This window comes from Cynara cardunculus, unplaced genomic scaffold (assembly GCF_001531365.2).
Source record: "Cynara cardunculus var. scolymus isolate 2C unplaced genomic scaffold, CcrdV1 Un_Scaffold_1688, whole genome shotgun sequence".
Lineage (NCBI taxonomy): Eukaryota > Viridiplantae > Streptophyta > Magnoliopsida > Asterales > Asteraceae > Cynara > Cynara cardunculus.
In genome coordinates this window covers 78,018-100,336 of record NW_020200840.1, presented here as the reverse complement: position 1 = coordinate 100,336, position 22,319 = coordinate 78,018, and the positions used below count along the sequence as shown (strand labels likewise).

General features: G+C 36.1%; 1 protein-coding gene across 9 annotated transcripts in view; it reads left to right on the top strand.

Annotated features, from left to right (window-relative positions):
• Positions 1–1,703: 1,703 nt before the first annotated feature.
• The window catches only part of LOC112502640 (probable ubiquitin-conjugating enzyme E2 23), a 38,405-nt gene continuing 17,789 nt past the window's right edge, over positions 1,704–22,319 (top strand). Inside the window, exons 1-9 of one of the 9 annotated variants that reach the window (XM_025106604.1) lie at positions 1,704–1,786; positions 2,139–2,187; positions 3,275–3,384; positions 3,618–5,582; positions 8,423–8,563; positions 10,412–10,891; positions 18,603–18,672; positions 18,768–18,907; positions 19,274–19,585. In XM_025106604.1, the coding sequence (XP_024962372.1) occupies positions 3,618–5,582; positions 8,423–8,563; positions 10,412–10,891; positions 18,603–18,672; positions 18,768–18,907; positions 19,274–19,585 (3,108 nt within the window). In that variant the 5' untranslated portion in view covers positions 1,704–1,786; positions 2,139–2,187; positions 3,275–3,384. Of the gene's footprint in view, positions 2,188–3,274; positions 3,385–3,617; positions 5,583–8,422; positions 8,564–10,411; positions 10,892–12,257; positions 14,356–18,602; positions 18,673–18,767; positions 18,908–19,273; positions 19,586–22,319 lie in introns of those variants that run through there. The other 8 variants (XM_025106603.1, XM_025106605.1, XM_025106600.1 and 5 more) reach the window with 8 other exon arrangements.

The following is a 22,319-nucleotide window of genomic DNA, read 5'->3' as shown; positions in this document are numbered from 1 at the left end:
TGCTAATATTGTATTATATACATCTATATTATATTATAAAATATTTAACAAAAACTCTTAAAAACCATTTTTCATGCATGAAGTACTGTTTATTGATGCATATTACTTAAAATTTAAGATTACAAGTAAATTGTGCGTAAGTACAACTTATTAAAGCTCCATGTAAATATAAGATAAACATCTCATTTTAAATATAAAAAAATCTAAAATATAATTAGGATAATTATTGAGTTATAACAGAATATTTAATTATTATATTTATAAAAACTTATATTATTAAATCTAAATTAAATTATTTTGTTACGTTAAATTAAATTATAATAAAAATTTTGAATTAAAAAAAATTACACAAAACAACAACTTTTAAATGGTCAATTTGATACTAATATTGATATAGTTTTTTTTTAAATTTTTATGATATTTTATTCAAAAATAAAAAAATTATCGTTTTCTCAAAATCAGATAAAACTGTACTATATCGACATAAATAAAGAATAAAACGAAACGTTGAAATCAGGATATGACTCGATACATTACATGAGTACCCTTCTAGTATCCATAAAACGAGAGCATGCATGATACCTCATGGGTCTAAAGTTAATTTATAAATAATATAAGACGTTTAAGTGATATTTTATTTATTATATGTTGTAAGAAGAGATAAAATATAAGTACAATTATTAAAGCGAGTATATAAATTTTTAAAAAATTGTTACTTTTATTTGAAGACAAATATGAAAGCAATTAATTAATTTTGTGTTGTTTTTAAAATTTTAAAACATCAAAGCAATTAATTTCTTTTTGAGATTTTGTTAAATTAATTTAGCAAATGCAAAATCATATATATATTTACATAAATGTTCCATAGTTAGTTTAATATTCAAGTGATGGTCTCAGACTCATCTTGTGTGTGTATATATAATATCAAAAAAGATTTAGATTATATTATGCAATATATATTTTTTATTCTTTATCAGAAGAAAAAAAACAAAAAAAATACGTATAACAAGACCGTGTTAACTGATGTTGGTTAATTCTATTGAGAAAAACACCACTAAATCGGCTCAAATCTATATCTCATGCTTAGTTTTATGGGTTATGTGGCAGGGACAAAATCAGTGGTCAAGGGGGTAGGGACAAAACAAGTTTGGACGAAATAGGTGGGTTTCAAGGGAATACAATGGTAGTGTTTCTCAAGGAAAATCGTTGGCAGTGGGACAAAACAGTACTATCACGATCACCACTGTGCACCTTTTGTTCTTTCTTCTCAAAGCTCTCAACACGACCAACATCACCATTAGATCATGCACCCTTGTAGAACAACCCTTTTTGATAAATTTGGGTTTGTTTTTTGTGTTTGTACGTGATGTTGTAAGGTGGCTGGAAATGGGATACAGAGAAATGGGTGGAGTTATCGTAGCTTTGAAGGGTGGGGTCGGAGGGGGGTTAATTCAATAACCTAATACTCCTAATTGCCTCGGAATGAGAGTTAACTAACGGGTCGAGACCAAAACATTACGAAAATACAAATTCTAGGGGCTGTTTTAGTATAAAAAACTCTGATGACCAAAAACAATACATCGTAGGGACAAAATCCATAACTTACTCTCTCATTTTATACATAAACAATTCATATTTTGTTTTGGGCAAAAAAAAGAGAAGCAAAATACGAGTCTTATACACACGCAAGTCTAAATACCCTCACCGCATTTCTTCAGCTCCTTCGACTTCTGGTCTTTTTGCAAACTTATGATTACTTCTTCTTCACAATCGTCCAATCAACCTGGTAATCTCTTCTCCCTTACAATCAACATAAATTCTTTCCTCTTTTTATAGCTACAGATTTTGATTTCATTATCCCTCCAACACTTGTTCAAAAGATTCGTTGCGTTGAAGCCAATAGATTGCTTGTTGAGGTTCATTAGCCTACACGATTCATCCATTGATGTTCGCTTTATTTCTAAACCCAGTCTTTTGAATCTTCTTGTTCCTCAATGAATGCGTGATTCTTTTCAGCTGATTTCTTGTTTTATCGTTTCAACCAAACAAAGGATCGACTTCTTCTCGTGGGTTCTTCAGCTGCTTTTCGTTGTTTTAATTTATTTATTTTCTCACTCACTGTGTGTTCACGTTATTAGCCTTGTAGGATCGCCGAATCTGATATCCATCTGACAACCCTAATCAAAGGTAATTGTTGTTAGGTCCACTTTGGATTTGTTTCTTTTGTATTTATCAGTTTAGTCCATTAGTCGCTGCATTGGATTCTATTCATATTTATTATAAGCTGCTATGAAACCCTTTTCATTTACGATATTCTGGCAGTTTAATGATTTTAAATTAATTCAGTTTGGCATTGAGGTTCTTGTTACCAATGGTCTAGTGATGCTTACTTGTTTGATGAAGTTGCAACGGGAATGAAAGGAAATTATCTCTTATGTTTTTTTTTTTCCTGTACTAGTGGATGGCGGAAAAGCTTGAAATAAAGGAGTGTCTGGATGTGCGAATTGAACTGATTATTGCCATGAAAAATAAGAATCAGTCAATCAGATAACAAGATAATAAGCTGCTTACATCTATTGCTTAGAGCCAATAATCAGTTTTCCGATCATCGCGTTCTTACACCTCTCGCCTATCGAAGTTCTGTTCAAAAACCCCTATTTGTACAGATATAGTAGAGGGGCCAATCTAGATTTACGAATTATTATAGATTATTCATTTTATGGTCCTGAATAATCGGAAAAGTAGAATCATAATCAATTTGACCAAAAAACCCAAAACTGGTTAATGCAACTTAGTTGCAAGAATCGGTTTAAACGCACATCCAAACACCTCCAAAATCTCAAGCTAGTGTATTTAGCTAAATAGGATGGGTGTGAAGCTCATGTGTCATCTACACTGGATATGAATTGGGTGCTGGTTCAATATGTTTTTAATCTGTGCCTCTTTATGTATCAAAATTAGACACCATATGTTGTACTGATGTTGATGTGGGGCATGATGATCTATAAAGTTACTTTAATTTGATCATGATGGATTGTTTTTCTTTATGCTTATGTTATTTCTCTTTTAAATTTTTATTGTGATGACTAGTCTATTTATATCTGGTGTGCCTTTTGTTTTTTAAGATGCATATTGTATTTGATGGTAAATGCTGATGTTCTCTTTCTTCGACAACACTGCATTTCTTTTTCAGCAAAAAGAGATGTCTTTCCCCCTTAGAACTATATTATCACTATCAAACAGAGCTAACCAAATGCCATTTGTTGTACATCAGCTGGCATATAATTGCATACTGCAATAATTTATTGGGATTCTCAAATTTGGAAAATACTTATTTCGGATGAGCCAAGGTAAAAAAGAGAAGAATTTCAAGCTGAACTAAAGGTGCAGCATGAGTTAGAATTACTTTTTTCTTAATGAAGTCTTTGTATATAGTAGGTTCTTTCATTCTCACATGCATATTCTTTGTTAATGATGAACATACTAACACCAATTACTCTTACCTGTTCAATTTTGAACTTTTAGAAGTCGATTGTTATTGATAAATCTACCAATACCAATTCAGTTTGTAGAGCAGTTTTTCTAATATTTCCTGTCCTTTCTTTTTTGACTTTTAGATGGAAACCAAGCTGCATTCTGATGCTCATGAAGATACAGAACATTATCCAAATGAGGGTTCAAATGTCAAGATAGATGAAAATGGCAGGCGTCCAGGGGCTATATCGTATATTTACAGACAAGATGTTGTACGAAGCAAATCTGAGGGGAAGACTGGGATAGTGACTGAAGTTGCGGGTGATTCTGACTCGGATAGCAGCAGTGACGACGAAGATGAGGAGAATGAAGACACTGAACTGACTAGTGTCAATGAGGATGGTACCAAAGATTTTCATGGAAATGTCACTGAGAATACCGATAATGATGATGATGAGAGCAGTCCACTTCCAGCTGACCATGTTAGAGTACTTTGGATGGATGAATCTGAGACGACCCAAAGTCTTAATGATGTGACAGTTATTGACCGAGGTTTTTTGCATGGAGATTATGTTGCTTCTGCTTCTGATGCAACTGGACAAGTGGGTGTTGTGGTTGATGTCAACATATATGTTGATCTATCAACTATTGATGGATCTGTCGTAAATAACATCTCATCAAAAGACTTGAGGCGGGTGAGGGATTTTCAAGTTGGTGATTATGTAGTCCTTGGCCCATGGCTGGGTAGAATTGATGATGTACTTGATAATGTGACAGTCATGTTTGATGATGGTTCTGTTTGTAGAGTAATGAAAGCCGACCCACTGCGTCTAAAACCCGTTGGGAAGAATCCCCTTGAAGATGCACATTATCCATATTATCCTGGTCAGAGAGTAAAGGCAAGCTCTTCATCTGTTTTTAAGAATTCTAGATGGCTATCTGGGTTGTGGAAGGCTTCACGATTGGAAGGAACCGTAACAAATGTTACGGCTGGGTCAGCATTTGTATATTGGATAGCATCTGCAGGTTATGGGCCAGACTCTTCAATAACACCGTCTGAGGAGCAGAATCCAAAAAACTTAAAGTTGTTGGCTTGTTTTGCACATGCAAATTGGCAACTCGGTGATTGGTGTCTTCTTCCATCACCCAAGCCCTCGTCTATGATTCCTCATGGCAAGACTTCATCGGAGTTGGAACTTCAGGACTCCATAAAAGCTGGCTTACGTACTCAAGAGAAGTCTGAGAGTGATTCAGAAGTGGTTCCTGGGGAGGAATCCACCAGGAAATCTGACCCCATGGATGTTTATCCAAATATTGCACCTGCTGTAGACATTGGAAAAAATGATCACAATCCATCTATTGAATCTAGTTCATGCACTAGCTCATTGCCTGCTTTGAAAGGTCCAGCCCATGAAAATTGGCCTCTACATCGTAAAAAGGTCCGTAAAGTTTTGGTTAAGAGAGATAAAAGGTCTCGGAGAAAAGAGGAACATTTTGAAAAAGCCCTTCAAATTATTAATACAAAAACAAGAGTTGATGTAGCTTGGCAGGATGGAACGATAGGACGTGGATTGGATTCAATCTCTTTGATACCAATTGAAAACCCTGGAGATCATGAATTTGTCTCCGAACAGTATGTGGTAGAAAAGCCCACTGATGGTAATGATGACACTAGTGATATTAGTCGTGTGGGAGTTGTGAAAAGTGTAAATGCAAAAGAGAGGACAGCTTGTGTGAGGTGGTTAAAGTCAGTTGCCAAAGCGGAAGATCCTAAGGAATTCGATAAGGAGGAAGTTGTCAGTGTTTATGAGCTTGAAGGGCACCAGGACTATGATTATTGTTACGGGGATGTTGTTGTTCGGTTACCATCCACTTCTGTAGCGCCTCAGACAGCTGCTGATGCTAGCAATACTGAGAATGTGGCAGAGTTGACTGATGGGAACAAGGTTAAAGAAGATTCAACAAAGCATGCAGGGTGTGGGAAATCAGGAGATGCATCCAGTGTTGAAGCTTGCACGAACTTTTCAGACCTCTCTTGGGTTGGAAATATTACAGGACTCAGAAATGGTGATATTGAAGTTGCTTGGGCTGATGGGATGATATCAATGGTACACTCTTCCATATCTTTGGAAAACTCTAACCCGTATTTTTTTAGCCTCTGCATAATTAATTTCCAGACATTACTACTTTAAGATGTGAGACAATTGTTTATGTAAAACAATGATCCTAATTTGTGAAAGCCATACAAATAACAATCGAATAGATACACATCTTCCAAGAACACAAAAATAGATATCTAAAATTAAAATTCAACGCAAATGAGTTAAATGATCACATTATGGGGTAAAACAACAAGAAATTAGGGGTCCTTTTGTTTTTGTAGTGTAGGATGTGTTAACAAAGAGAATGGTTGAAAAAGAGAGATAACACATGCCTTGTGGCTGTGAGGGTGGTGGGCTTTTACTTGATTGGGTCTCTTTTAGATCACTTGTGCTACAGGGCATTGTACCATAAGCCAAGCTCTCATACCATGATAAACTCTCTATCTTGGAAGAAAAATGTGTTTCTCATTAATTTTTTAAAAGTACCCCTATATAGGTCACATGAGTCATAGGGATAAACATAAACAAGATGAAGATCTACAAATGATAACTCTTATCGCTACAGGTACAACTTTCTGGAATAACAATAAGAGCAACATTAATTTCTGATATGCTGGTAACTCATAAAGTGGCTAGGACTATGTAAATTGTTTGTATAGTTGGAGGCCTTTACATGATATTCTTAGGTGGTTACTGAATACGGGACCAAGTACTGAACAGGCCATTGGAATATGATATCCAGTATAAACATGCCCTATCATAAAGCCTGGAGCTTTTTTGGCTTCTTTTTGAAGTTCTGGTTCATAAACATGAAAGTTCCTTGTGTTGTATAAAAATGTTTGGGACTTCTACACTCAAGTTATACATAGGTTAAATGAACTACAGATTATTGCTTGCTAATTTGGTGCTGAATGTGGCATCACTAGTAATTCCAAAATTGTGTCATAAACATTCACATCTTCTGAAGAATTGATTATTAAGAATTAATAAGTAAGCAGGATTTTAAAACCAAAAATATCTCTTCATTAACTTCCTTTGCATTTGTAGAACCAAATGTCATTCTCCTGTGTTTGACCCCTAATGATGGAATGTTACTAGTGAAGAATACTTATCCTGATTGGGAAAGGGGTTCACTCCTCGGCTTAGAATGAAGGAAGAGTTTAAGATGAATAGGAAATGGTAAGCGACAATGTTGTTGGAGATGCAGGTTCTATAGTGAAATCAGGTTACTTTTTTGTAGTGGGGTTGAAAGCCTAGTATGAACTTCCACCATGGCCATCTTCTAATGGAACATTTTTACACTAGATTCTAAGAAACAGAGACATACTCTTCTACTAAGGAAATAGGGAAAAGAACATGGACAAACTGGTGACAATCAGATGGTTTAGAGATTGGATATATATTTGTATGGAAAGTAGCTTAATGATCATTTGTTACACTTCTATTACAATTAGGATGGGGAACCATGTTCTGAAAGTACAAAGGAATATGTGTTTTGGAACGAAAGAACCTACCTTATGCAAAGGCTTCATAAAGAAAAGAACTACTTCTACACTAACTCATGCTGCACCTTTAGTACAAAACAAAATCCTTCTTTTCTCTATATTAGCTTTAAACAAAATAGAAACAAGTATGATTATTAGGCATGGGAATGGGGCGGGAATCCAATCCCTCTCCCCGTACCTAGGGCTGTAAACTAACCGAACGAACACGAACGGAGGCTTGTTTTCGTTTAACTTAACCACATACGAACGAACACGAACGGTAAACGACCGAAAATCTTTGTGTTCGTGTTCGTTCGTTTAGAAATCATGTGTGTTCGTGTTCGTTTATGTTTGTTCGTTAACATGCTAAACGAACGTAAATGAACGGGCTAAATGAACATAAATGAATGGGCTAAACGAACATAAATAAATATTATTTGAATTCAATGTAAATAAACAAAATATTATATATTAAATTTAGTATATAAACGAACATAAACGAACGTAAACGAACGTTCACGAACATAAATGAACGAACAAGACTCTTGTTCATGTACGTTCGTTTAACTAAACGAACAAAAAAAATTGTTCATGTTCGTTCATTTATTAAACAAACGAACATAAACGAACTTCCCGCCAAATGGTTCATGAACGGTTCGCTGAACGTTCGGTTCGTTTACAGCCCTACCCGTACCCGATCTTCAATCTCCGTCCCCATCCTTGTCCCCGTCCCTTCCGGGGAATAGGATCACATTCCCATCCCCGACAGGGAATCGGGGATTTTTTCCCCTTTATGTGAGATATTTTAAATTAAATTAAACACCACACTCGGTCAAATGGTCCATGTTTAAGTCTCACATATTTCCAAAATTTTGCTTTTATGGACCATCAAATATTCATATGCTAACAAAATCACAACATCATGTGTAATTGTTTGAGCATGCAACTCTTCATGTTTTTTATCCAAAAAAAGTAAAACAAGTTAGAAAAATGTATATAAGAAGAAAAGGTCAAAATATTCACTAGATCTAAAAGATACTAAATCTAAGTATATATAATATATATATATATATATATAATACATTTAATATTCGGGGATGGTGCCGGGGCGGGGATCACATTACCCGGCCCGTCCCCATCCTCAACTTTAAACTTTTGGGATCCCCGTCCCTATCCCCGGTTTTGTGGGGAAACCCCGGCCCCTTTGGGGCGGGTACATCGGGTTCCCCAATGGGGTGGGTCTCATTCCCATGCCTAATGATTCTTAGAAATGTTTCCTTTTATGTGCACTTATGGAATAAGTTTATTCCTCTTTGTGATGGTAATTGCAAGTAGCCTATATGATCTTTTGTTTCCAATCAGGTTGGTCCACAAGCAATATATGTTGTTGGTCGTGATGATGACGATGAGTCAGTTGCTGGTGGAAGTGAAGTAAGTGATGATGCAGCTAGCTGGGAAACAGTGGAGGATACTGAAATGGAGAACCTTCACAAGGCACTAGAGGTTCATTTCTATTCAAGTGCTTATAAGGCTCTTGATGTCATTTGTTCTTTTATATTCATCTCAGAAGCAACAAATCTTTATCTAGCTGTATCAATTTTGTTAGCTTGTGTATGGTTTGGGGTTGTTTGTTTTTCTGTAGTTTTTAGTTGGGCAGGTTTTTCTTCAGTTAGTGTGCTCTTGTTTTCTCCAGATGGTTTTCTTTTCTTCAGTTCAATGAAGTTTTTAACTGTTTAAAATCATTATGTTAACATATGCTAGATCAGTGAAATTGTTTGGTAAAAAGTCATTTCTAAGTTATTGCAGTATGCAGTTGATGTATAACAAAGGAATGGTCGTTCACGGAGTGGCATTTGGTTATATTTGCTAGTTGTAATATAGTTCCAAGGGAGAAACTTATTTCTGCTTGTCAATTAAAGAAAATCAATGTCTAGTTGGATGTTTGGTACATGCCAGAATTCAGTTGTCACCTTTTTGCTGCTGTTACTGCAAATATTATTGCTAGTTTCACTGATCAGATCAATGTGCTCACAATGTATACAGCTAACTTTAAAGACTAGACCAGTTTTTTCTTCTACCTTTTGTTTGGAAGGCTTTTTTTTCTATTTCTTGATATTCTAATCCTCTTTGGTATGAGCCGCTATTTGATGATCACAATACGTTACTCTTTCCAATTAAACTACTAAATTTAACCTTGCCAGTTAAAGGATAATGCATAGTAGTTCAGAAAATATTTTCCTATTTTGAATAAAATGTTCATTTTGGATTTCTTTTCCTTCTTATTCTCTTAACATACAGTTACGTGGTGAAGGTTTGCAAATGAACACAATAACGAAAATAACCAGCAGAGAGAGGGGAGATAGTATAATAATGGAAATACGTTAAGGTCCATACGTGAAAGTTTCTTGACCTTTTTCGGTGATCCAACCATCTTTTCTGGTTCTGGTGGTTGTAGTATCTGCAAACACCATTTGATGAATGAAAGCTGATGGTTGTGGGTGAAGGCATTCACCTTAACCATTGATCTCCATAGTTGTATGCTCATTCATTTGTCTGCAATGAACCAACATTAACCTGATGCCTGTGGTTCCTAATTGGTCCATGCTTGCCTTAGGGCCTGTTTGTCAGCAGCTTAATGAGCTTAATGGGACTCGTAACTTATTCGGTCAGCTATACATGACTGTTTTACCTGTTTGGTAGTGGCTTAATGATATAGAAAGTGGCTTGTTCAGTAAGCTTTTAGGGGGAGCTTTATGCAGAAAGCCAAGGTTTTTTTTAAACCTGCCCTCCCAATTAAAAATCATGTTCCTTCTATCTATGAAAAAACCCTGCCAAGCAAAAAACCTTCCCAGTCGATACAGATTACAGACTGATTAATCCACACGGACAACTTTATCCATACAGGACTTAACGGAAAACCAACCAAACCGCCCCTTAGTTTCAGGAACAGAGTAATGCTGTATGGAAATTCTCTTCTGTAAAGTAAAAAAAAGACCAGTGTAAAATAGGTGTTCTATGTTATATCAGAAAATGCTGTGGCTGTGTCTATTTTAAACAATACGATAGGAGGTCCAGTTGGAGGTATATAATGTAATGTGCTGCTCAATATGAGTACTATGCACCTTCTTTTGGGAACAAATTTAAAGGATGTATTGTCATGTTGCCGATTCTTTTATAAAACGTGACTGAAAATCTTGTCATACTGTTGTCCCATCCAGCTTTTAGGCATCAAAATGTTTAAGTTGGTTCAGGAATTCTGATTTCTACATTTTGTACACCTAATTATTAAGCATCTGATTATATCACCTTTAATTTGTGTGTTGGGGACTGATACAAAACATTTTTCTTCAGGATCTTCGGATACAAAATGGGTCTGACATCAGTCTTGATGCAGCGGAGCATACAGTTGAAAATATCCAAACAAATGGTGCACTTTCTATACCCCTGGCCGCCCTGGGATTTATGACAAGACTGGCCAGTGGAATTTTTTCTAGGGGTCAAAGAAATACAGATAATTCAAGCATAAATTCTGGAGGTGACAATGAAGTATTGCCAAGGTCGGATAGTTGGTCAGAGAACAAAGATTCTATTGATGTGTCTAGCTCCCGCAAATCCAGCTGCACTGATACTCTTGAAAGACCAGCTTCTGATAGAGGAGAGCAGCATGCTGTTGAGGTACCAAGCTTATTAGATGCACCAGAAGAACTTTGCAATGTGAATTCTGGTAAAGTAGATGACTCCCCAAGATTCAAAGTTGGCAATTCCAGCTTTAAAGGATTTGACATTGTTAAAGATCCTCTTGACCATTATTTTCTTGGTGGCGACAGACAGGTGAGTTTCAATATTTAATGAGGCCTATTATTCTTGGAAATTGACTGAAGTATTTACTTTAATGTCTTTCAACAAGCTGTTTGCTTTGATTCCCTAGGCCCCCAGCATTAAGTACCACCTCTGGTCAAAGCTTTGCAAGCATTCTTGACCATGGATTTGATGTTAAACCTTGTAGGCGTCTTTTTTGCTTTGATATACATTTTGACTGTTCACAGCTTCTGTGTCTGTTCTACCTTTTGATAGCTTTTGCTTACGAGGCTCACTCACTTGATTCCTTGAAGCTCCAATGAGAGATGTCGCCAACTATGAGTGTTTCTTCATCTTATCATCTTCATTTGTTTGCCATTTGCCCTCATGGTTGTTGGTCTGCCACTCCCCAAAGGCCCAAACCATGCAGGGTTGTTTGGGCTACTTCTGCAATCGTTAACCTTCAACAGAAGGTTTTGGGGGTTATTGTTAGATTCTGGAAGAGGTCTACTTTGTCTTTTATGAAAGTTTGAGGCAGTTGTCTCTAGGGAGACCTGGTCAATTGCAGAATTTTAAATTATAGGGACATTTATTGCAACTCTTAAAGATTAGGGTCTATCTTGCAGTTTCCTGGAAGGTTGAAATTTGTGGAAAATCAGGGATTAATTTGGAAAACCAGATAGTTCAAAGACGGTTTTGCAAGTGCACTTTTAACTGACTGTTTTTTCCCCCTTCTAGTTCAGCTCTGTTATGGGGTGCTCATCACCTAGTGGTTCTTCTGTTGTCTCCCCACTTGATATCTTTTGTTACTATTGACTGTTTTTTATGCGTGTTAGGTGTGAAATGAAGAGTTTTTCACTCGATGACTTTTTATCGATAAAAAATAGGGTACAATAGACAAATAAAAGTTCCTTAAATATCTCCTAGGTTGAATAAAATCAAGGATATGTGCTACTTAATATACAAGATTTCTCATATCAATTAAAATTCCACACAAGCTTGGGTGAAACTATGTGGAGGTCAAACCAGCTGATGTTGAAGAATCATCAGATGAGTTGTAATCCTCTGAACCGTCGATCAGTTTCTACGTGTTTTGTCTGATCATGGTGTACAGCATTATATGCAATGCTGTTGGTGTACTTGTTGTCGCAATTAATTTCATAGGATCTTCGTTCAGGACTATTATTAGCCAAAGCAGGTCATAAACACTGTATGCTATTGACCTGAACTCTTACTCTGTGCTTGATCTTGCCGTAAGAATTTGTTTTTTGCTTCTCCATGATGCAAGGTTAACTTCTACAAAAGTACAATGTTCTGAAGTTGATCTCTAGTTCACTTTTAAGCCTGCATAGTCTGCATCCATGTAGTCTTCTAATGCCATCTGTTCTTTTTTGAACAGGACATTTCTTTCCGGACTCCACTTGACGTATTGTTGAATTTGTATACGCCCTTCAGGTGTAGTTCCTTAGGATCATGCATGAACGGACCAACCGCACTCACAACAACCAGTCTTGTACATGCTAAGTAGATTAGTTTCTAACTAGTCTTTGATAGGTTCCTTTGTCTATGCTGAATCTTCTAGTGCATCGAACAACCTGTAATTGAACTCAATCAGTGTGGCTATAGGTTTACATCCTAGCTTTTTTTTTTTTCCTTTAATAAATCCAATGCATACTTTTATCTTCAAATAGAGATCTCCTTCCTTGAATGTGCAACTTCAATACCTGGAAACCTGCACACCATCCTTATTTCACATTCAAAGCCAGGTGGGACTTTTATGTGTATATACTCTTCTAATTCCTCATGAAGGAAGCCATTTTTAACATCAAGTGCTGTAAGATCCAATTCAAGGAAAACAGTTTTTGATAAGTTTAAATGCTTTAAGATAATCAATGGCACAAGTTTGGGTGTATTATTTGGCAACTAGACTTGCCTTGTACCTTTCAGCAGATACTCAAACTTGTACTTCACTGTAAACACCCAGCATACCCAACTAGATTTTTCTCTATTGGCAATTTCAACAAATCACAAGTTCTGTTCTTCTCCAACGCCTCCATCATATCATTGCATTTCTCCATTCAATAGGTTTTATAATTCTTGGACAGGTTTGCATGGCATGAACCAGGTATAATGGCTGTTGACTGCAGGTTCTAGTTCCTTTCCTAAGAGCAAATAGGCCTAGGTCATTTTGTGTACAGGTTCGACTTCCACCTGTGGATTGAGATCAGATGATGGTGTAATGGCTATTGTTGATTCCACAACTGGTTGGGGAGTTTATATGGCAGCTCGTTCAGTGGACTGAACATCCATAGGTTGAGAGATTGACCTGTTGCTTCTAGACTATACCCGTAGTTGTTGAGACTTATTTTGAGCTTTCTGAGGTCCTAAGATTAGTGATTCATTGGGTTAGATGGATCATCACTTGTGGCCCAGGTGTAGGTTTAATAGAGATATGGACGAGGAGCCCCCTGTTCTATCTCAGTCGCATTCTCCCTTGGAGATAGGATTGAGTAAATAAGGACCCATTTATCAGATGTAACATTGCTATGTCTTGAGGACGGAAGCATTTGTATCCCTTGTATGTGGATGAATAGCCAACAAAGACACACGGGAGGGCATATGGATCAGGTTTCCGTTTCGTATTGAGAGATATAGGCGATGCTTCTGAAAACTCATGGGATGAGATCGTTTGAATGACCAAGGCTTGGATAAAATTGATTAAGATGATGTCTTGAAATCAAACCTCAGTTGGAAGCCTGTTACATAGATAGGTAGATACTAGGATGGATTTGCCCCAATAACTTTTACGAACATTTTAATGGAAGAGTAATACTCGGGTGATGTTCAAAAGATGACCATTCTTTTGTTTTGCAACTCCTTTTCTTTGAGGGGTATTGTGACATACGAGGATTCATGGATTTATTTCTTTTTTCATGAAATAAATTGGAGTGCCTTTGCTTGAAATACCCCTTAGCATTACCAGAACGAAATTTGTTTCCATAAAGTGTTTTAGGGTTACCACATCGTTCACACAGTGCATCTGAATGCACTGATAAATTGATAATGATCCAGCTGCTAGGTTTGACTATTCTGTTAGAGATTGCACTCCTTTGCTCGGTTGTGGAAATCTGTTTTTTGGTAGATCAAGCAGCATCATTGACCTTAGGATCCTCTTTGACTGGTCCTGTCCATGGCAAATGGCTCAATTTTCCTTTTCCCTTCAGAAACGTGTGAACTAGTTAAGATCACTTTCTGTAGTTCTTTCCATTCAGGCGAAGCCTGGATGTTGGATAATCCAGTCGAAGTAGCAGCAACATTTTCACAGGAAGGAGTAATAGGTTGATTTCAAACATGATTTATGGGATGTACTAGTTCTAGAGTAGAAAGTGATGAACAGTGACAGTAATTTGTCTGGAAGGACGATAAATGTGCAGGGAAAGAAATAAGTTTTTTTTTTGAAGTATATAATATTTATATACGGTAAATGCAACAAATAAACTCACACACCCTCCTCACCTTTGGTGAGGTTTGAACCCCTGACCTCCTAGAGGCCAAAGTTCCTTTGGTAGAAAAAAAGAAATAAAAAATAAGTTATTGAGTGAAAAGAGGAGTCATTCACTCAATAATCATCAATTGAGAATAGTGTACAATAATCCATATGCACACGAGTTCCTAAAATATGTCCTAGATCTCTTCTTGATAAAAGCTGGGTATATGCAACTTAAAATATACAAGATTTCTCGTTTCAGTTATTTTCCACAAAATTCTCAAAATACAACCATATAAATGTTTATCAACGATAATTCCTAAATATCTCACAATAGGCAACAGACACTGGCAAAGTGCACCAATTGTTCATGTAATGAAGTGAATAAATTGAGCCTCATGCCATGCGGAGTCAAGTCTATTAGCAACTAATTTAACCAAACACAAGATCATTTGAATAAACCAAATAATTGGAATTAAAATAGGCTAATCACCTTGCTCTAGAGATAGAAAAACATAACTTGAAAAATTAAGTTAATGAAAAGGCTTCGACTATCTTCATGAACAGTGGTAGTAAGGTTCCACGGATTTAAATCCAATTAATTATGAAAATTGGTTGAAGTTTGAACAAGTTAAAACCTTCGTCAATTATGAGATGGTTGAATTTCCTTCTGCTGAAACCTTCTTATAACCTTGTAAAGATAATATGTTGATAATCTTTGAACCTCAAATATTTATCCTTGATAAATTCTTAGGTTGATTCAATCTTAAGATGCTTTAAATCTTGATGGAGTTCCTTTTTGGCCGCGTGTTCTTAGATGTAACCTACTCTAACCACATTAATCTCCTAGGGTTTCTTACTCTGTGTAGTTTTGATTGATTTGTAGCAAGTTTATTAAAACAAAAGATCAATTCACTTAATTCAATCAATTTGTCAAACATGAATTGGTTATAGGCTCGTAAGACCAGGCAATGATTACTAATGCATCTCAAGTAACGGGATAAAATCTGCAACTGTTGTGATAAGGAAAGAATTTGGGTTGCTAATCTATCAATAATTCGCCAAATCTGGAACTTTGGGGACATATCATCCATACCACCATAGGGGTGATGTGGTCAAGTCATTCGAATGCTTCCACTACAGGGTACATTGGACCTTCTGTTGATTATCTCTCTTCTCTTTGTTGCTTCCTTCAACTCTTTATCAGTTACTCCATCTTGCTCTGAAAAAGAAGCAAATTTAGTATGTAATTGTGCTATAATAGCAAGAGACCTTGATAAATTTCTATAAATGTAGCAAAATACATGTATAAAAGGCATTTATCATGTCTTAGTAATTCTGCAGTCTGGTTCTTTGCCATGGAGGGAAGATGGTGAAGAAGTTGCCAGATATAACTGACCAGTGTCTAAAAATGTAAAATGGAGCCATGCAGATGAATGACTTTGTATCTGTCAATCGTCTAAGCGGGGACAGAGCAAAAAACTTAGGCGGAAGCATAAATGTTGTTCCTTTTAATCGTAATCATAGATGTTTTCTTCTCTCTTGTTTCTTTTCTGAAAATCGGTTCATTTAAATATAAACTTGTCTAGATTATGTAAATATATGATGATTATAATTTTGGTATTATGTTATTCTGGCATAAATTCATGTAGTTGTAGAGAAGTCCTATAAGATAATGCAATTAAGGTGATAATCTAAGATGAAGGTGAGTTGGATAAACAAGTACTAGTGCTACGAACAGCAGAAGCACGAGGATACCTTTCTTGAGATGCATGAAATGCATGAATGAGATGCATCTGATTGAATTGGATCTCTGAAGAAATTGGACCTCTTCCCAATCTATGGACGACCCTAAACTTTTGGACAAGTTATTTCTGTATGGAAAGTTCTATCATCTATGGCAATAGTAGCACTCTTTCTAGGTTATTCACTTCTGATTCTTGTCCACCATAACCTTTTCCTATTACCATAAGCGGCTCATATCTGCCATGCCTGTATGGCTAAATACTCTACCAAACCCTCTCCTAGATCATACTTGTTTTTGACAGCCTCGGTTAGTGCTCCTATGAAGGGCTGCAAGGGTATATGACTCTTGTATACCACTAGACAATAGCGGAGTTGTAATAATCTCTTGTATTAATGAGTAGATGGTAGGGATAATGGTAATCCCGAGTATCCCACATGCATTAGGTTGAGCCGAGTCTTGACTAGATGCCCAATAAGTTGGAACATATGACTTACCTGGATGCTGTCTTTAGACTTGTGGTTTTGTTTGAATGCTATGCTGTTAATATCGCGATATTCGTCGATATATCGGCGATATATCGGATATCGCTCGAAAAAAAAATATCGGAACTCAAATATCGGTCAAAATATCGGAAACGATATTATCGGCGATATTTTCCGATATTTAGCGATTTTTAGCGATATTTTGAGGTAAAAATCGGTCCGATATACCGATTTTATAAGGTTTAAAAATTTGGGCTGATAACTTATTTTGTTATTTCATGGGCCTAATTTTTTGGGCTGATAACTTAAATTTGTTATTCCATGGGCCTAATTTTTTGGGCTGATAATTAAATTAGGTCTGAATCTTAAAATAGTTCCACAACGTCTTCTTCTTTCTCTAGACTTCGACTTCTTCACGTTCAACTTCAGAGTCTCGACTTCTTCACGTTCAACTTCAGAGTCTCGACTTCTTCTTCACACTTCGACTTCAACTTCAGTCTTCAGACTTCGACTTCTTCTTCAGACTTTGACTTCGACTTCAAGTCTTCAACTTCGACTTCTCGATCTCTCTTCTCGATCTCCTCTGCTTACCAGGTTGCAGCAAGCCAGCAACTGTAATCGACTCTTTGACAGCGACAACAACTGTAATCCAGCCTCCAGGTCTTACTATCACCCACCCACTCACTTGATTATTCTTATTTGTCTTAGTTAGAACTTAGAAGTTAGAACTTAGAGATGATGATGATGATCACTTTGGAGATGAAGGGGAAGAAGAGGAAGATTGGGAAGCTAACCTAAACGAAGAAGTGAATGTATTGGATGATGTTGACTCGGATGCCGAACCTATTGCTTGCGATTAGTTTGTTTTTGAACACTTTAGATGATGTGATGTTTTAATTTTGAAACTATATTTCTAAACTCTAATTAATGCATATTATATATATAATTCTAAGAAATATTATGTTAACCACTATTTCCGATATACCACCGATATATCACCGATATAACCGATATATCGAATATCGGTCCTGACCGATATTTCGTATTCTGACCGATATAACAGCATAGTTTGAATGGATGATTATTCATTGAATAAACTCAAGAAAATGAATACTCTTAAAGCTATTGAAGGCTGACAATGTAGAGGTCACAACAGCTGATGGAGGCTGTGGTATGAGGGCGGAGGGGATAGGGTTTGTACCAAGAGCCAAATGGTCAATACCATGAAAGGATTCTCTGTAAAGTACATCTCTTACTTAGACGAAATGAAAATGAACAATAAATATTGTACAATGGTTGGACATGGCCGGCCAGCACCCTAAAGGCTAAAGGTACATAACCAAAATTACATATATGTTCTCTATGTTCCTAACAACTCTTTTGCTCTTTTCTTCTGCTTGGTTTTGCTGGTTGGACTCCCTCTTGTTTTGTTGGTTAACTGTTAATTGGTTGAGACTAGAGACTATGATTTGCTAGGTGGACTCTTCTATTTCAGATAAAATTTTCTATTGTGTTTCCTTCCATTTTCTCCACTTGCCTGGTTTGCTTGAAAAATTATGTGATCTGATTTGTTTTTTGGGATTAGCTTGTGCTGTTTGGAGTTACATGAAAATGTGGATTTGGCTTAATAATTGACCTTGCGTTTGTTTGTTTTTCACTTTGATTTGTTCTGCTGTACTCTGGATTCGGATAGTTTTCCTTTTGTTTCCTTGGTTCTTACTAATGGAAATGGAGCTGGTTACGTGGCACTCTGGTTTTGTGTGTGATCCCGGAATGGGAAGGGAATGGGCTTCTTAAAAATTTTAAGATCAGATGTCTGTTTCTTATATTGTGATACATATTCTGTTTCAATTTTTAAGCTTCTCTCTGATCTGAGAGTTGGTTACTGGTCAACAACTCCAGCCTAAACTTTTTACTTTACATCCTCAATGTGATTCCCTGTTGGTTGTACTATATCTATATCAGATTTAGCTTGATTTAAGATTTGTTTAGTTGTTTTAGTTCATGACACATTAGATATATTTGCAGAATAGCACTGGAAGGAGATGGCTTAAGAAAGTCCAACAAGATTGGAATATCCTCCAAAACAACTTGCCGGGTATGTTTTGAATTTGTGCCTCCAATTCCCATTACTGATATTTGCGAGATTCCAGCCAATATTGTCCCATATAAACATTTTGCCTTTTTACACAGATGGAATTTATGTTAGAGTTTATGAAAATAGAATGGATCTGTTGAGGGCTGTGATTGTTGGAGCATATGGTACACCTTATCAAGATGGTCTATTTTTCTTTGACTTTCATCTTCCTCCAGAATACCCTGATGTTCCACCAGTAAGGAACTTCCCATCTCTTCTATATGTATCTTTGAGTAATTGGCCTTCTGAATCATTGTACTTGGTTTTACGTTGTAAACTAACCATCTTTCTTGAAAAAGCAATTTTCATACAAATATCTTGTTCTTACAAAGTCTTGTGTTCTTTTTTACGTTCACATTTTCACATTTCGCAAGAACAGTGCTTGTTTGCAAAGAAAGCAAGTACTATGATTAATAAAATGAAACTGCTATATTGTTTTTACCTTCTTCCCTCCTGTTACAGATGAAGCTTGAAATTATTTATATAACTTGAAAACTTAAACTTATGATATAATGGTCCGGGTCCCCCATCCCTATGTGAATTGTTTCTTATATTGGTGTAGTCAGCATACTATCATTCTGGAGGTTGGCGAATAAATCCAAATCTATATGAGGAAGGGAAAGTTTGCCTTAGCCTCTTAAATACCTGGACAGGAAGAGGTAATGAAGTCTGGGATCCTTCATCCTCTAGCATCCTTCAGGTCCTGGTTTCACTCCAGGGGCTAGTACTCAATTCCAAACCATATTTTAATGAAGCGGGGTATGACAAACAAGTTGGTACAGCAGAAGGAGAGAAGAACTCGTTGTCCTACAATGAGAATACGTTCTTACTGAACTGCAAAACAATGATGTATCTCATGAGAAGGCCCCCCAAGGTAAGAGATGTATTACTTGCAATTTCTTTTACTGTTTCTGTTTATTTAAATTTGCTTGGGCTTTTCCTATTATTAATCACATTTTGGTAACTTTTAATTGATCTATTTCTTATCTGCCATGATAAAGCTATATGATTATTTCAATTTGGGTTCCTTTAATTACACACACACACACACATAGAGTCCCCTTCTTTTGTTAACCAAATAAATAGTACAAACTTTGTTAACTGGGGCATTTATGTCTTTTTCATTATTGATACCACATTCCTTAAATATTTCATTTACTTAATTATTACAAGTGTGCATGTTATGCACATGTGCGTACCAGACAAATTGCTTAAAATTACCTGTATGCACATGTGCATACCGTCCAGATGACTTTCGTTTGGCCTGTTTCTCCTCTCCTTTTGTGTGATTACATGTGTATACGTGTTTGTTGGGGCGTGTCTGCCTGCTAGGTTTCAAGTTCAACTTTGACTAAAGGTGATACTAGTTCATTGGGCCCATGTTTTGGCTAGAAGGCCTAAAATTTTCCCAAGCCATGTGGAGAGGGTGCTTTGTATAGATCTAGTGGACTAGTTAGGCCAAAGGTGTCAGATGCCAAGGTTGTTATACCCTGGGTACCATGTTAGTTGTTGCAAGATTTATATAAAATAAATCTCTCGGATTATTAGCCATGGAGACTCGTGCAAGTATACACTATTAACCCACTGTCGTCTTTTACAAGTAGTAAAAGGGGTAAAATATTGAGTATCGATCCACAGGGAAGAAGGTGTAAAACTTTAGATAGAAGTCTAGTAAAAGAGATGATTTCAGATGGCGAATTCGAAGAAATGGTGTTGGGTTGGTTATTTATAGATATTGATTTAAACAATTAATTAAAAAGGAAGCAAGGGTGTAAAGATCCGTTAAGATTTTAAAGCAAATAAATCAGGTAGAACTTGTAAAAGATAACTCATTTTATCCAACCATCAGCTTGTATAAGGCACTCTCTCGAGGTTGAGATGGGCACACATCCAAGGACCAACTCAAATGTTTCCAAAATAGAGAAAAGTCGTGGCAATGACACAATCTATCCCTTGTATAAGGTGTACCGAATGAAAACAAGTCTCCTTGGTTCTAAGTAATTCTCTTGAGTATATCTCCCTACCATTCAAGTTGATGTGTTTGAGATGGTTTATCTCTAAGTCCATCACACTTTAACATTTTAACAATGGCCAACTTGTCAAGAGATGAGATCTTTATCAACATAACCTTTGAATGAATGGTTGGAAATATTTGTTATGGATTAACAAATTCTACCATCAAAATAGGCTTTTTTATCTTAACTTCACCCTACACCTAAGTTAAGGTTGTTAGCCTTTCATCGCTTGGGTTCCTTGCATTTTTTTGTTTAAAGGAAACACGACATTAAAATGATGAAAAGAACTTCTGAGACAACTAACATAAAAGATGATTAAGAAATACAATTTCCAAAAATAGAATGATGAAAATGATTACAAGAAATATAAACTAAATTACGATGATTAAGAAATACGATTCTGATAATTTAAACTAATTTGCGATAGATAAAAAGCTTATGATAAATAGAGACAGGAAATTAAATTGCGATAATATAAAGATGATGACAATAAATAAATAATTGTGGAGAAATAAGATCGACGAGAATATAATGAAGCGGTAAATATAACGAAATGAGATCAGAGATTTAATTGATATATATATATATATATATATATCAATGGGTTGGGTTCACGTGAGACCAGCTTGTTTCCGTGAGATCCGTGGGACCACATTTTTACACTTGAAACTTCACAGCAAAAACACTGTGAAGGTTAAAAAAAAGTCGAACCTTCACAACAAAAACACTCTGAAGGTTAAAAAAAGTCACCTTCACAGCATTTTGCTGTGAAGTTTCAAGTGTAAAAAGGTGGTCTCACGGGTCTCACGAAAACAGGCTGGTCTCACATGATCCCAAGTCTATATATATAATATGAGAAAACAAAGCTAAAAGGAAAAAAAGGGAGGGAATCGATTTTTGTAGTAGAAGCTAGATGGGAATATATTTTTGTTCAAGTATATCTTTTCAAGCAAACACCCTAAGCTTTTTATACAACAAGCTTGGGGGACAAAAAGGCTATGTGTTCCCTAATCCTTAACCAAACTATTAGCTATCCATAGCTCCAAGAGAGAAGTCATTTTTTAACCACAATAATTAAGTCATTTTTTAACCACAATTTCCAAATCTTATCTTCAGCAAGTATCCTCCAAAAGGTGGTTGTGAATTATCCCAAAAATCCTCCGAAATTTCCTTCAAGCTTTCCAAAAGTTGGCTTCCATAGTGCTACAACACTCCTGCAGCATCCTCCATGAAGTTGCATAATATATCCAAAAATTAGTATTTGAACCAAGCATTCATGTTCTTATTCTCTTTTTTCACTGTTATAATACCAAAACTAAATATATAACTTAAAAGACATGATATTTGGATTTTATGGGAACAACAAAAAATTGATGGAAAAGCACCAATTAGATTGATGTATTGGTAGACTAAGGACTACTGGTTAACATTAGTAGGGGATCGACATTGGAAGGTAGTATTAGGAAGGTACAAGCTGCTAGTGCATTCTACAGGTGGATAATGCATTAGTAATTAGTCGGTGGGTATTGTGGGTATAAATAAGGTGTTGGTAGTTGAAGGGAATCATTCTGTTTTGTAGACAATTTGGACATG